At 31.6% G+C, this 14,304-nt stretch overlaps 3 protein-coding genes across 5 annotated transcripts; 2 read left to right on the top strand and 1 right to left on the bottom strand.

The window, feature by feature from the left end:
• The first annotated feature begins 149 nt into the window (after positions 1-149).
• LOC107905751 (protein bangles and beads) lies at positions 150-2,170 on the top strand. 2 transcript variants are annotated; one of them, XM_041080740.1, is made up of 3 exons: positions 150-535; positions 613-1,179; positions 1,261-2,170. In XM_041080740.1, the coding sequence occupies exons 1-3, from the start codon at positions 350-352 to the stop codon at positions 1,804-1,806; spliced, it is 1,299 nt and encodes a 432-aa protein (XP_040936674.1). In that variant the 5' UTR covers positions 150-349; the 3' UTR covers positions 1,807-2,170. The 2 variants fall into 2 exon arrangements, with proteins under 2 accessions (XP_040936674.1, XP_040936673.1); XM_041080739.1 differs by having other exon boundaries at positions 613-2,170.
• Positions 2,171-3,894: 1,724 nt separating this feature from the next.
• On the top strand, positions 3,895-6,322 carry LOC107959509 (WAT1-related protein At1g68170). Its single transcript, XM_016895583.2, has 7 exons — positions 3,895-4,091; positions 4,292-4,354; positions 4,523-4,639; positions 4,876-5,131; positions 5,491-5,649; positions 5,780-5,931; positions 6,060-6,322. The coding sequence occupies exons 1-7, from the start codon at positions 3,895-3,897 to the stop codon at positions 6,241-6,243; spliced, it is 1,128 nt and encodes a 375-aa protein (XP_016751072.2). The 3' UTR covers positions 6,244-6,322.
• A 5,441-nt stretch (positions 6,323-11,763) lies between these two features.
• On the bottom strand, positions 11,764-13,908 carry LOC107905756 (H/ACA ribonucleoprotein complex subunit GAR1). 2 transcript variants are annotated; one of them, XM_016832502.2, is made up of 8 exons: positions 13,448-13,908; positions 13,287-13,367; positions 13,091-13,179; positions 12,834-12,908; positions 12,688-12,749; positions 12,515-12,592; positions 12,155-12,304; positions 11,764-12,042 (listed from the first exon to the last, which is right to left on the bottom strand). In XM_016832502.2, exons 1-8 carry the CDS (start codon positions 13,568-13,570, stop codon positions 11,939-11,941), a joined length of 762 nt encoding a protein of 253 aa, XP_016687991.1. In that variant the 5' UTR covers positions 13,571-13,908; the 3' UTR covers positions 11,764-11,938. The 2 variants fall into 2 exon arrangements, with proteins under 2 accessions (XP_016687991.1, XP_016687999.1); XM_016832510.2 differs by having other exon boundaries at positions 12,527-12,592.
• Between the last annotated feature and the right edge of the window lie 396 nt (positions 13,909-14,304).

The raw sequence follows: 14,304 nt of genomic DNA, 5'->3' as shown, positions 1-14,304 counted from the left end.
ATGAAATTATTATTTCATATTGGAGTTTGATTGGAAATAAACTGGATAAAAGAATATTAGCATAAAAAGTATTAACATATGTTAACGTAGTATTAAAAACGTAAATTTGCCGGGAACATAATAAAACAGTGTCCCTGTTTTCAATGTTTGTTTACCGCAGAACAATTGTCGGAAGCCAATGAACCATAAATAAAATTCATTTTTCATTTTCCTCATAAATCTCCTAAATCTTCTCATTCTCTCACTCACCCAGAAAGAAGAGGCCAAGCGAAATATTAAAGAAAAAAGAGAGGGTTTTTAGAATAGGTTGGTTCTCTAGTTTTTGAAAGCTGAGATAAAATTTATTAACATGGGATGTTGTGCTGCAAAGCCAAAGGTTTTGAAGGGCCAGGAAGCCGAGGAACCGATTCCCATACCGTCTTCTAAGTGGGGCAAAGAATCTGTCCCTGAACTTACAGAACCTGAAAACAAGTTCGAATCTGACCTCAATCATCATAGCAACACGCGACGATCTCTTAGTAACTTGTTCAAAGAGGTAATTTTTTTTTGGGGGGGGGGGGCGGGGGTTCATATGATGTATCTGTTTATTCAATTAATTTTATTTGTTTGCAGGAGGAAATGGGAATGTTAGCTAAGAATGATAATAACGCAGAATCAGAGCCAACAAAATGCGCACCAATGGAGTCAGTGACAGAAGAATCGTCGAAACCGGCGAAACAAGAATCAGCGGAGCCTGTATATATAGAGCCAAATGAGAAGTCACTGACAGATGCCGAGAAGCTAAATGTAGTCAGTATGATTCTAGGTGAGGAACCTAAGGAACCTGTAAAGCCAATCCAGCAAACCTACGAGCCGGATTCTATGCAGGCTGCTTATGGAAACATTGAACCAGAAAAATCGGTTGAAGCCAAGCCAGTACCTAATATGGCAGCAAAGAAACTAAAAGAGAGCAATGTGAACATGAGACGGGAAAGAGAGGAAACTGCAAAGGCAGATCCTGTGCGGGGTCCTCCTGTAAAGATCATTGAAGTCAAATCAACATCTGAGGAAGCAGCAGTTACTGAGAAACTAAACGAAGGGGATATAATTATAGAGCAGGAAATGGAAGAGCCTGCAAAGCCGATGGAGCGTAACAAGAAGCCGGATATTGTGGTTGATACTCCTCGAAAAAATGAATTGGTACGATCATTTGAAATCAAATCAGCACCTGGGGTGGTTTTGTATACCGGGAAACTAAAAGATGGTTTAATTATGAATCAGGAATTCGAGGATCCTGCAAAGCTACTCAAGGAGATCTTTAATCCGGTTCGTATGTCTGCTCCTCCTGGAAATATTGAACCGGTACAACGAATTAAGGCTTATCCAACTCCTGAGGGAGAAAACGATACCCAGGTATCTCCGAAGCCGATCGACAACAAGCCGGATCCTGTTCTTGTTATGCCTGGTGTGACTGAACCCAGACGATCAATTGAAGCCAAATTAGAGCCTACAGTTGAAATAAAGATCGAGGAACTAAAAGAGGAAGCCGAAGAACCTGCAAAGCCAAATCCCGGGCTTGAATCAGTACAATCAATTGAAGCCAAACCAAAAACACCTGATGGATCAATAGATACTGCGAAACAAAAACTGGCCAATGTGATTATGAATCGTAAAATTAAGGAACCTGCAAAGCCACTCCAGATTACCGAAAGTCCAGAGTCTATAATTCTTGCTCCAGCTGGAAATGTTGAACTAGTAGAATCAATCGAAGCCAAATCAGAATCTCAACCAACAACAGATACCGATGTGATTATTTTGAAACAGTGAAACCTACAAAACTAATCGAAGCAGACCCACAAATCAGATCATGTGCCTGTTACTGCTTCTGGAAAAAGATTGAATCAGTACAATCAACACCCTTAGGTAGGAGTAGCAAACTATGAATGTGCATTAGACACAAAAGTACGTAGCAGGTGTGTGTGTGATACAGGAGGAAATTGGAACAGTAAGGCTACTAGAGAGAGAGATATTGTAGTGGAAATCTAAGTAGTTTACTTGTTTTTTAGGGTTGGTTTTGAGCGAACTTGTTTTTTTTTGTTGTTTTGCAAGTAATTTATTTTCTTTCATCGTTTTTTATATTTTCTAATGTTTTTCATATGGACATATGAAATCTTTAGATGAAACGTTACGACCATAGTTTCTTCTTTTATGAATTTGTGTAAGTAATTAAATTCTTTTTTATAAATTATAAGATAAAATTAAAACTTAACAGAAACATAATTAATACAACTTAAATTGAAACGCACTTGAAATATTCAATATTATCTCTGCACTCAAATTACAATAACAACCAAAAAGAAAAGAAAAAAATCTTCAATAGCTCGAGTATTAAAAACGTGTGAAATTTAATCTCTTTTATTGGTTATTAACTAAATTATGTCCATTAAAAGTGAAAGAGAAAAACACGACAAGAAGGAACAATAGTTTGTTCTTACAATTTTCTTTAGTTTGCAACAATTATTAGTTATTTTTTTAATAATAATTTTTAAGGGAGGTATCTTTCAAAAAAAAAAAGAACGAAAGAAAGTGGTTATGTTATTTTTGAAAAGCATATTATATAAAAAAAAATTGAAGACAAAAGTACCTTTATACTATTATTATTTTTTAATTTATATAAAATTAGTTTTGTAGTCCATTTATTAATTAAGTTTATATTATTTTACTCATGATACTAAACTTAACCTTAATAATTTTTATTAAGAAAAGAACGAAGAAAGTTAATAGATTTATATTTCATTGAACTTAACTTTTAATACGAACCATGACTTCATTTCAATGAAATTCTTTGTTATTACATCCCAAATTCAATACACATACAACTCCCTTCTTTTTAAGTTAAAAAATATATTGAGGGGAAGCAAGGGTGGAGTTAAGAAATTCTTTTTAGGGGATAAAAATAAATTTTAAATTTTAATAGTTCATATATTTATAATTTTTAAAAAATTAAATCAATTTTTTATCATTTTAATGGGTCAAAGTATAATTTTACTTTTATTAATTTAAAATATTAAAATTTTTAAAAAACTTAAATGGATAATTTTCTATTTTTGGGGGCAAAGACCTTTCCAGCATCCAGAATACGCGACTTAAGAGAGATTGATTAATTTGTCGAAAGGAATTTGTGAACTATCAACCAACAAGAGTTAAGAAACTCGCTAACAAATTGATTTAGATATTTTATTTCTTAACACAATAATTTTATTAGGAATTAAACTACCACTAATAGATGAACATTAATCATTGATAAAGGAATAGATGAACATTAATTCCACTAGAAAAGCAGAAAAAAAAAGCCATGAACAAGACAAAGAAAGCCACCACAGACGGCAATCCCATCAAATCATATACTATGTTATTTAGATTTTCACTTTAAAAGAAAATTTATTTTTGCATAATATTTATGTCAAACTTATATTTAAAAATTAAAATACGATCTTTCAAATACATTATAAAAAATATACTATATTAATATCCATATTTAACATTAAATAACATAAAAAAATTTTAAAATTGGGTACCTAAGTCACTTAACTTGAAAAGTTGCCATTGGTGTCAAATTTCTAGTAGTGTAAGTATGATTCTTAGGAATACATCAAGAAATAGACGGCCAAACATTTAAAGGGACAATCCTTTGAACAACATTTGTCCTTACTTTTGTACAGACAAAATTTAAAAATTAAAATAACTTTGAAATTAATAATTTATTGATATTATTAAAAAAAAAGATTTTCCAATCATTCACGTTGTTGTTTCATTACTTTAAGATGGAAAGTGTGGGTATAGTAAAGGAACTGCAGAACTTTTTATATGGTTTCTTAAGTTTTCTTGGAAAAAAATATACATAATAAAAAAAAAATGAGGCAGAATTTGTGTGAGATAGTGGAGAGGATGAAAGTAGTAATAGTCCTATTGATGGTTCAAGCAGCACTTGCAGGTGTGATTGTGTTCTATAAATTGGCCGTGGTTGAGGGAATGAGCATGAGAGTACTCATTGCTTACAGATTCATCTTCGCCACTGCTTGTATAACTCCACTTGCTTTCATCTTTGAAAGGTAACTTTCACAATTCCTCATGTAATCTGTCTTTTTTAGCTAGTGTATAGGTTTTGATATCAGGATAGTTCAAGATTCGAATTTCGAAGTTTACCGAATACAACCTCCTAATAGTAGGTTATAATTTCAGAGTTTATATTGTGATACTTTGAGCAAGTCAAATGATCATATTGTGAGTGTATTTGGATCCTATATTACAGGGAGAGTAAAGCAAATTTAACATGGAAGGTAGTGTTCCAAGGGATTTTGTCAGGTTTATTTGGGTAAGAATAACCCATCATCACTTTCAATGTCAATGATTTTTATCCTTAAATATCTTAACCTGGAATGATGAGTATTAAAAAAAAAGTTATGATAATGTACTAAAAATCTATTAATAATATTTAATCCTAAAAAAGTCAGATAAAATGTAAGTTCGAAAATCCATGCAGGGGAGCATTGGGACCGAATTTATTCATTGCAAGCTTATCCTTAACATCTTCAACATATGCTACAGCAATGTCCAACCTTGTTCCCATTGCTACATTTATCTTGGCTGCCATCTTAAGGTTTTTCTTTTTTCCTTAAATTATTATAATATGATGTATAATCCGTAATTATAGACACTGATCTACATTTCTATTTAATCATCTTAAGCGCCCTTAACTATCATTATTAGACTATATCCATGAACATTTTTCTCATTTTTAATTATGTAATATTTTAATTTGTATATTTTATAATTAATTTTCATATATTATTTTTTGTTTTTTATTTCTAAAAATTTATTTTCAACTATATGGAGATTGGAGAGATTAGGAATAAAGACATTGGCAGGGCAGGCCAAGTTGTGGGGCACATTGTTGAGCATAGGTGGAGCAATGATTCTCACATTTTACAAAGGAAAAGAACTTAATCTTTGGTCAACCAACATAAACATAGTCAAACATGGTGGACACCATCATACTAGCACCAGACATGCTGCTGTTGGCGATCAAGTCTTAGGCTCCTTGTTGGCTTTAGCTTCTTGCCTAGCATTTGCAATTTGGTACATAATTCATGTAAGTTTTTTTTTTTTAATATATAATCATTTTTATTAGGTGCATTCAGTATGTGCATTAAAAGTGAATCTGATTGTTGGATATATTCAGACTAGAAAATAAATTCGATTTAGAGGAATTAATCAAATTAAGCTTACGTAACTAATTGAGTATCAATCTGATAGACATATTTTTAAAGTTCAAATTATTTCATTTTGGACCGAATAATTGGGCTATTCTTTTAAGCCCAACACTTTTGTTAGAGAATTTCATTTATGGTATCAAATATAAAATTCACAGAATCACAATTTGGAAATACTTTAAACTTACTATTGTATTTTATATATAAATTACTGGTAACGGTGAAATGGTTTTTACAGGCCAAGATGGGTGAAAACTATCCATTCACGTACTCGGCTTCTGCATTGTTTTGCATCACAGCTTCAATTGAGGCAACAATTTATACCATAATTACTGACAGGAACTGGTCTGATTGGAAGCTTGGCTGGAATTTAAGGCTTTTGAGCGTTGTTTACACGGTAAACACAGTTCTCATCCAATTTATATATATATATATATAGTTACAAAAAGTAACACATTCTTAGTGAACTTTACATTGGGTTTCTGCTTGTTAAGTACTACTAATGTTTTTTTTTTTTAATAACAAAGGGAGCCGTCGGTTCAGGACTTACGGTAGTTCTTATGTCATGGTGCTTGCGTTTGAGGGGGCCATTATTTGTATCCATCTTCAACCCTCTTACACTCGTATACGTAGCCATTGTTGGATCATTGATCTTCGACGAGAAACTAAGCATAGGAAGGTTAAATTCAAACTCTCTCAGCTACCTACCTAGCATGCATTTTTTCTTTACGAATTTTTAATATTTATTTGTTTTTCTTTTCGTCTCTACTTGCACATGATATTGATCCAAATGTTTTCATGCATCAGCATCATAGGGTCGGTGATAATAATTATAGGAGTATACGGAGTTCTATGGGGAAAAGCCAAGGAGAAGAAGACTTGGGAACAGCTAGCAGCACAACCGGAACGGCAATCGGAGCCTCAAACTGTGGATGTTGTTATTCAAGATACCGATCACAGTTGTGATCCAAGCAAGCAAATCTCATCCTAGTTAATTATTGCATTCTAGGATGTTGCATTTTGGGACCATCAATATATATATATGTATGTGACTGTTTTAAGTATATACATAAAAATTCAGTTCAAATTTTTGAGGTGGATATTCTTTGCTTATTCTAATTTAATGATGGGTATTTTAATTTGGTACAATTATTTGTATAATGTATTAATTTTAATTCAACTATATATATAATTTTGATAAAAAATAATTAAATCTAATTATTATTATTTAAATAAATTCCAATTATTCTTATATTGCTTTAATATGTAAAAAATAAACGAAATTAAAATTCATTTATTAATTGTTTTAGAATGAGCGTACAAAGGGTTTCACGCACAAGACTAGCTGCCACAAGATCTCCATTAACCCTCTGATTTTTATTTGAAGTAAATATGAGTCCATTGTAGCTTAAATCAAACAGCATATTATTTGCATGGGTGAATGCAGAAGGCAAGAGAGGGCCTGGCCCAATTACAATTTTGTTTCCTTATAAATTATTAAATTAGAAATTTATATATTGGTAAATTGTATTTTTTTATACAAGAAAAGAGAGAGGATCATAATGCTTTATTTCAATTTGATGGTAAATTGTATTTTTTTTATACAAGAAAAGAGAGAGAATCATAATGCTTTATTTCAATTTGATGGTAAATTGCACTTTGACCCTTTAAAAATATAGAAAAATTATTTAATTTTTTTAAATAATAAAATCTTAAATTAATATATAATTAAATTATATTTTAATTTTTCAAAAATTTATAGTTAATTCTAGCCCTCCTAATTTTTTTTTTAAATTTCGCACTCAATATATATAAATGCATATATATAATTTACTTAAAAAGGGGAAATGAAGAGGAAAATAGCAAATTGCTTGTTAAGAAAGGAATTTTCAGGCAACTTTATAACAAGTTAGGTCAATATTTCTTTCATTTGACCACTATAAACTGTTATCTGTCATTTTCAACGAGTCATGATTCATTATAAAATAGAACTAATAAACGCAACATAAACACATTTACATCAATTAATTAATTAATATGAACCCACAATTTTAACAAATTCATTATCTGAGTTTCAATAATCTGAAACCCAAGTGATAGTCTGATGATTAATGGTGTTTATCATCTCAAGCAAGTCTGATGATTAATGGTGTTTACCACCTTAGGCATGGTCTGGGTATGAATCACGTTAGTCACGTTAGTTGTTAGGGTTTTACCCTATTATTGTAATTCACTCAAAAAAAAGTTTCAATAATCTTGATTTAGAACAATAGAAATATTCTCTTAAATTTGATTTTTAGAGTACTCCGGTGTTTTCTTGAACATTAGAAATATTCCAAGTGATTTGTCACGCTTGCAGAAACCGCTTTATTATTTGATTTTGTTTGTGTTAATTTCTCAGTTTCGCATGCTGACAACTGAGGCAGTCAGTTGTCACCTAATTATTGTTATCAAACTATAAAATGTAACAAAATGATCATCCAACTAATTACATTTTTCTTTTTTTATCAAATTCTGTTAATCAATGATGAAAATATATCGTAATAGTTTTAAAATTAATATAATAATAAATTTAGTTTTTAATATTTATATAGTATGATTTTGGTCATAAATTTAAAAGATTTTGCGCTCATTTACATATTATGTTATTTAGTTCCGATTCCAAAATTTTTAAAAAATGTTTTTTTTTTGTTTATTTCTTTTTTATCCATAACAAAAACAAGTTTTCTTTTGTTACCTAATTTTTCCAACCCTAGCTATCATAGCTCCTCCATAAGCCCTCCGACATCCCTTCGCCACCTCAGCTTCACTAGACCTAACTGCTTTCAATTGGTCCCATCCTCCCCTTTGTGCTATCCATTACCGAAGATTCGAAGGAGCCTTTTCAGACCCAATTGATCGAAGATCTCCGTGTGCCGCTTGAAGCTAGCCGACAATCTCTCTAGTCAATCAAGAGTGCAGACTATTCGAATTTGCAGTTGAAGATCTCAAACAGGAAGATCCAAATAGGAGGCTTAGAACTCTCTCAGGCTAACATGGAGGCCGATCATTTGGCGATGACCAGCTGGCCACCACCCCCTTTTGCCTCCATCACCATACCCTCAACCGGCCATCGGTAGATTTTCCAGCATGATTAGGACTGATTGTGGAATAATACACTTTGGACCCGGAAGTGACCTTTGCCTCCCTCATTCAAGGCTTTTCTTTAGCTAGCTCTACGCTCAGCCTTTCTTGAAGTGTGTCTTTTGCTCAGGCGCAAAAAACATGTCCATCTACTGTTTGCTCGACCAGTCTTTGATGACTCATGTTTTGTATGTTGTTTTCCAAGGTTCCACATCTATTGGTTTAGGTTTAATGGCCACAACTCCATCAATAAGGGAGCGACGGCTTTCGAAAGGAATTCATCGCATCAAGGTGGTCATTTCACTTCTATGGCTATCCACCAATACAATGGCTCGTTTGTGTGGCTTTTGACTATTATTATGGCTTTTAATCATTTAGTAATGAATGCTTGATTCAAGTGTAGGATCCGCTTGCTGTGTCCAACTCCGACTTTAGGTTTATCGTCTTTTTAGAGCATCGTTTTGTATTAGTTGGAGCTTAGGCCATCGTTTTTCAGTTGTACTAATCTTGTTGAAAACTTTAGCTTGTTTGGAGCTTTCGCTCTTGTAACTTTGGATCGACTTTGACTTTTGCTTGTAAACTTCTTTCATATGCGAATGATTTTCATTGAAAAATAGAACATCTAATAATTTTATTCCAGATTTTCGAAGGCAATGTATAATAGATCTATCACGACGAATTTTGAAACTTTCTTTTAAAATTTTTTCTATTAGGCTTTTTTTACAAAATCCAACCTCAAAACTCAAATTTCATTTCAATTAATATTAAAAAAAGAGAGACTATATTACCATTAATATTTTAGAATTAAATTTAGATAAAAATATTTTTAAAGGATCATAAAATAATAACTCAAATCATACCCATTTTATCTAGGGTTTGTTTGATACCACTGAAAATGTTAAATCAATTCAAAATTAATATTTTTAATAATTTAATTTTTTACACATGTTTAATAATCTAAAATAAAACAGTCAATTAGAATTTTCTTTTTTATTAAAATATAATAAATAATAAGTAAATAAGAGCTACTTATCACTTAACGGAAAATATTTTTAATTTATTTTAACATTGTATTATCCTCTAAAAATTTTCTATTTAAAAAATTTAATTTTTACTTAAAATAAATTAAAATATTTAAAAATTAAAAATAAAATGTAGAATATATTTTTTATTTAATTTAAAATTTATAGTTATCAAATAATTTAATTATATTAAATAATTAATTTTAAATAATATATTAAACAGTTTTATAACTTTTAATTTAATATTTAAATTTTTAGTATTTATTTTTTAATTGATTAAATATCACCTTAATTATAAAAGATTTTGTTGGACCCGCGACAGGTCTACTTCATAGCAACCACGCTGCACTTTCTTCCCTTTTTTTTTTTTTTTTTCCTTCCTTTAAAAACCTCATACAACACGTACCTTAAAACGCGCTCTACGCCCAATCTCTTTAAAGCAAAAACCCGTTCACAAAGTAACCAAAAACAAGAAGAAAATTCTTGGCCAAACACAGAAAAACAAAAATCAGAGGGAAAATTTTAAAAAATAAGATAATTTTGGACTCTTTGAGTTGATTTTCTCAATGTCGGAATCAAAGTCTTGTTTGGTCAAGTCACAAAAGTCGTCGTCGAAGTTAGATTCCGACATGGCAGCAGCGGCTGAACAGCTGATTCAACTGAGCGATGAAGACAACAACAACAGCAGCAGCTGCACCACCACCACCACTAAGACGAAGATGATCCAAGGCAAAAGATCGTGTGAAGATATAACTTGCGCAAAGATTGAAGAGATTTTTGGGAAAGAAGATGAGATTTTGAGACCAGTTCATAAGAAGCAAAAGTACAAGTCTCTTGACAGAATTTACAAGGAAACGAAGCCTATTAAGGTTAGCTATGGAAATAATTTATGGTATTGATCATTGATTTATTCTGGGTTTTGGGTCATAAATCATGATCATCAAGTTTAATTAACTGACTTTGAATAGTTTCTTTTGCGTTTTACTTTCAGGTTTTAGTTAAACCCAGTTAGCTTAATTCGGTCCTTATTATTGGGTAATTGGGGGAAAAAATGTCTATATTTTGTTGAGTAAAGGTTAAGTTTAGATGAATATAAGCTGAAAAAAGTTGAATACAGTTTGGCAATGGCTGCCTAATTTTCCTTTCAGTTGTTGCCATGCATTTGGATTATCTCATTTTATGTAGGATTATTTTTCTAGTACTTCAACATCAACTTGTTGGTAATTTCATTCCTTTAATAATATCGCATGTGAGGATTTTGAAAATGAAATCTCGTGATTTTGGAGGATTTTTTTTTCATTACTACATGATTTGATATACCATTAAAGATTGAGGTCATAATTAAGAGTGGGAGAGATGTGCTTTAATATCTTTCCTGCTGGTATTGTTACATGAAAATGAAGAATCTAATGCTGTTGGATATACATACATACATATATATTAACTGATGAGAACGCATTATAGGTTAAGTGATATTGAAGCAGCAAAACCAGTAGGAGTTCAGTACATAACTAATATAGTCTTGAGATTCCGAGTAACATATATATATATATAGAGAGAGAGAGAGAGATGTTTTGCAATTCACCATGGAATCCCCATACGAGAACACCTGTTTCATCTTTATGAACTCTCTTTATTTCTACTTGCCATGGATCAACAAACAAACGTATATACATTATCTTTTGCTGAAATATACACATATACATGTACGTATATATTGTTGAGCTTTTGAAAATTCTCAAGACTATGTATGATGCATGTATGCATATATACATCTTCCTTGTAGGTTTCCAAGTTTGAAATTTCTTTTTGAGCATAGGTAGGGATAAAACCATGGAAAGATGGAGAGTTTGTCTTCGAAAGTTTATCAGAATCAAATGAAATTTAAAATGTTCTTTTTACTAGGTTTAGGTGTTGTTTCTGTGTAATCTGCATTTCTTTAATGAATATATATGCCTTAGTAAAAAAGGGTTAAAATGCTTGTATTTCAATTGAGAACTACTTAATGGAGTTGTAAGAGTTGAGGACGTGAGCATTTTGCATGCAAACAAAAGTTTTGATTTTTTTTTTTAATTAGAGGTAGTTTTGATATTCACTGCTAGATCATGGTAACATTTACTATCATCACTTGCGTAAGCAAATCCTAATCTAAGTTTTATTTTTTTTAAAGTAAATTAGTTTTTAATTGAAATTCTCCAAAATTTCATCCTGAAAAATCTAGAGAAAATTCAGATTTAACAAACCAAATTTTTTTAAAAAATTATTCAAACTGATTAGCAAATAGCATGGAAATGCAATTAAGGGGGAAAAAAAGTGCTGCTCTATTATTTCTATTTTAAAAAAACAAAAAAAAAAGTTGAAAAAAATTGTACAAATGTTCTAAGTATATGTAAATTAAGAGTAAAAAGAGACTTTATCTAGTTGAAATGACCAAAAATAAAACTTGCAAGCAAAGCTAGTAATATGGCATAAATATTGTGGACTTCATGGTTGATGGAGATACAAGCAGAGCAGGCATCCACATATATCAACAACAAGATGTCAAGCGGCTTTTGCTTGGTTTGGCCCAGGTTCCGTCTTCGAATAACGACCACGACCGCCTCCACCACGGACACGGCCACCTCTTCCCCTCTCTCGGCCACGCCCTGGGAAAGTTTGAAATTATTAGTACACAAATGTTGGCTTAATTCTAATATAATATTATATAACAGTTGGAAAAAAAGGAGTTGAACGAAGGGTAGGGAAGCCCAAACTTACCACGAACTTGGGTAAGGGCTGCATCTGATTCAGAATAGACGCCATAGTATCCTCCACCACCATAGGCACCGCCTCGTCCTCGACCCCGGAAAGAACGCCCTCTTCCACGTCCTCTACCTTTGCCTCCTAAACCATCACCATTATATTCCCCTATAACACACCACATTTCACATCACTTGAAGGTCAGGTATATATCACAGGTTTTTCATGTATTTAGACTTTAGAGTTCATATATATTCTCGTATTTATATTGCAAAACCAATATATTGAATACGAATGTCGAATAGAAATATTTTTTTTAAAAATAAAAAAGAAAGTCAGATTAAATATTTATAGCTTTGAGATAATAAATTTGAAAACCTTGTGTGTCACCTTTAGCCCTAATCCTTCCTCGACCACCTCGTCCTCTTCCTCGTGTCTTTGGTGGAGGCTCAGGAGCTAAACAACATGAAAGTGAAAGTAGTTAGATAAAACTAAAACAAATTCTCCCTTTTTCTCATTGTGATGAGTATTTGTTTAACAAGATTGTTTACCTCCATCATCTTCGTATTCATTTAAGGGTTTCACTTGATCAGCCTGAAGAGGTGGTTGATATCTGCATTTTATGAGTATACTAATGTTACCTAAGAATCCTCCAACATATTCACTATTTTTCAATAAAACACGTAGTTTTATTTACCCAGTGGAAGACATATCCAGCTCCTTCTTCGATAACGTAACAGTGATCATCGATACATGACGGGTAATCTCTAGACTGTAATAATAAAAAGACAGCAAACAAAACATCATGATTTATGATCTCTAATAATAATAAAAAGCACATAATTAAAACCTTGGACAGATGAAAAAAAGTCATGAACAACTCACACTCAAATCCGAATAATATAGATTAAAAGAAGTTAATTAGCATATAAAAGAGTGTAGTCGTTTTCATACGGGAGCAAGCCTTCTTCTAGGGGTTCCCACATATCTGTAATATCAGTCGAACCAATTGAAGTAATTTGATGAAGATCAGCAACTCTCGTCTGCAAAAAGAAAAAGCTTTTTAACATTAAAATGTATGGAGAAATCTACTCGTTTAGACCTGTTGGAGAATAGCGATCTGAAAGATATAATCTTTCGATGTTTATACCTTGATTAGCTCTGCAATCATCACAGTCTTATTAATAGCTCTTCCCATTGCTTTAAGAACTATCTCATTGGACCCTTTCTCCTACACAAAATGTAATTTCATCAATAAGATTCACACACAAAGTAAAAACCATGAAATGAAGAAAGAAAATGAGAGCTTACTAAGAGTAGAGTAGTAGCATAAGTAATATAATTCCTTATTCTGCCTTGTGTGGTTATCCTGATTTCGTTTTCGATTATTGGAATCTCTGCTTTTGGCTTCTCCACTCTCTGGTACCTATCCATTCTCACCCTTTTCTTTTCTTTTCTTTTCTTTTCTTCCAATCAGATCAAAAACGCAACGACCAAACCAGAAGTAAAAACAAAGTTTTGGGTTTGGATTTATGTTGGGTTTTATAGTTATATTTAAAAAAAAAAAAACAAAACAATGAAACTGAAATCAAACACTTGTTGTTTTTAAGGAAAAAGTGGTTTAAAACTGCAATTAATATCTGTAAATGAAGTTTGAATAATAAAAGCAACTTTCCATAAAGATAGTTTAAAGCACAGGCGAAAAGGTCGGGTCTGGTGAAACGGTCGTTCTTTTTTTTTTTTTTTTTTCTTTTTGTCGATGGAGATATTGTTTTGTTCTTAAATACTACTACTACGATGATTTATATGAGAATTGAGGATTTTTTTTAAATGGAAAAAATATAGTAACGAAATTCAGTTTCACTTCCAGAATTGGTCCCGGTCTTTTTGCCGATTGGACTGCTCTCTTTCATTGGCCATCGCACTTCACAAAGGTTAGCTATGTCCCGTTTGCTAGGAGTACTTTAAAAAAAAATCAAAATTAATATATGCTTTATTTTACGAAAATAAAATTCATTCGAATCGAGCTTGATCGGTTAAAAATAATTTATTTTATCGATTTTTTAAATTCAAAAAATATTTATATAACATTTTTAGTTATTTTTACTATTTTAAATCTATAATGTTTATTTGTAGATAAGAAAAATTAATTTAACTAGAAACCCGTG

This window comes from Gossypium hirsutum, chromosome A11, assembly GCF_007990345.1.
Source record: "Gossypium hirsutum isolate 1008001.06 chromosome A11, Gossypium_hirsutum_v2.1, whole genome shotgun sequence".
NCBI lineage: Eukaryota > Viridiplantae > Streptophyta > Magnoliopsida > Malvales > Malvaceae > Gossypium > Gossypium hirsutum.
Note: the sequence above shows the minus strand (reverse complement) of the source record. Positions and strands in the feature narration are given on the sequence as shown.

Bases quoted from the DNA above. Each gene is read 5' to 3' on its own strand.
- LOC107905756 (XM_016832502.2), bottom strand. From the start codon at position 13,570: ATGGATAGGTACCAGAGAGTGGAGAAGCCAAAAGCAGAGATTCCAATA. The intron at 12,909-13,090 runs GTATGAAAACGA...TTATTATTACAG, and splicing joins CTAGAAGAAGGCTTGCTCCC to TCTAGAGATTACCCGTCATG. The intron at 12,750-12,833 runs GTAAATAAAACT...CATAAAATGCAG, and splicing joins CTGGATATGTCTTCCACTGG to ATATCAACCACCTCTTCAGG.
- LOC107959509 (XM_016895583.2), top strand. From the start codon at position 3,895: ATGAGGCAGAATTTGTGTGAGATAGTGGAGAGGATGAAAGTAGTAATA. The intron at 4,355-4,522 runs GTAAGAATAACC...AAATCCATGCAG, and splicing joins ATTTTGTCAGGTTTATTTGG to GGGAGCATTGGGACCGAATT. The intron at 5,650-5,779 runs GTAAACACAGTT...TTAATAACAAAG, and splicing joins TTTTGAGCGTTGTTTACACG to GGAGCCGTCGGTTCAGGACT.
- LOC107905751 (XM_041080739.1), top strand. From the start codon at position 350: ATGGGATGTTGTGCTGCAAAGCCAAAGGTTTTGAAGGGCCAGGAAGCC. The intron at 536-612 runs GTAATTTTTTTT...ATTTGTTTGCAG, and splicing joins TTAGTAACTTGTTCAAAGAG to GAGGAAATGGGAATGTTAGC.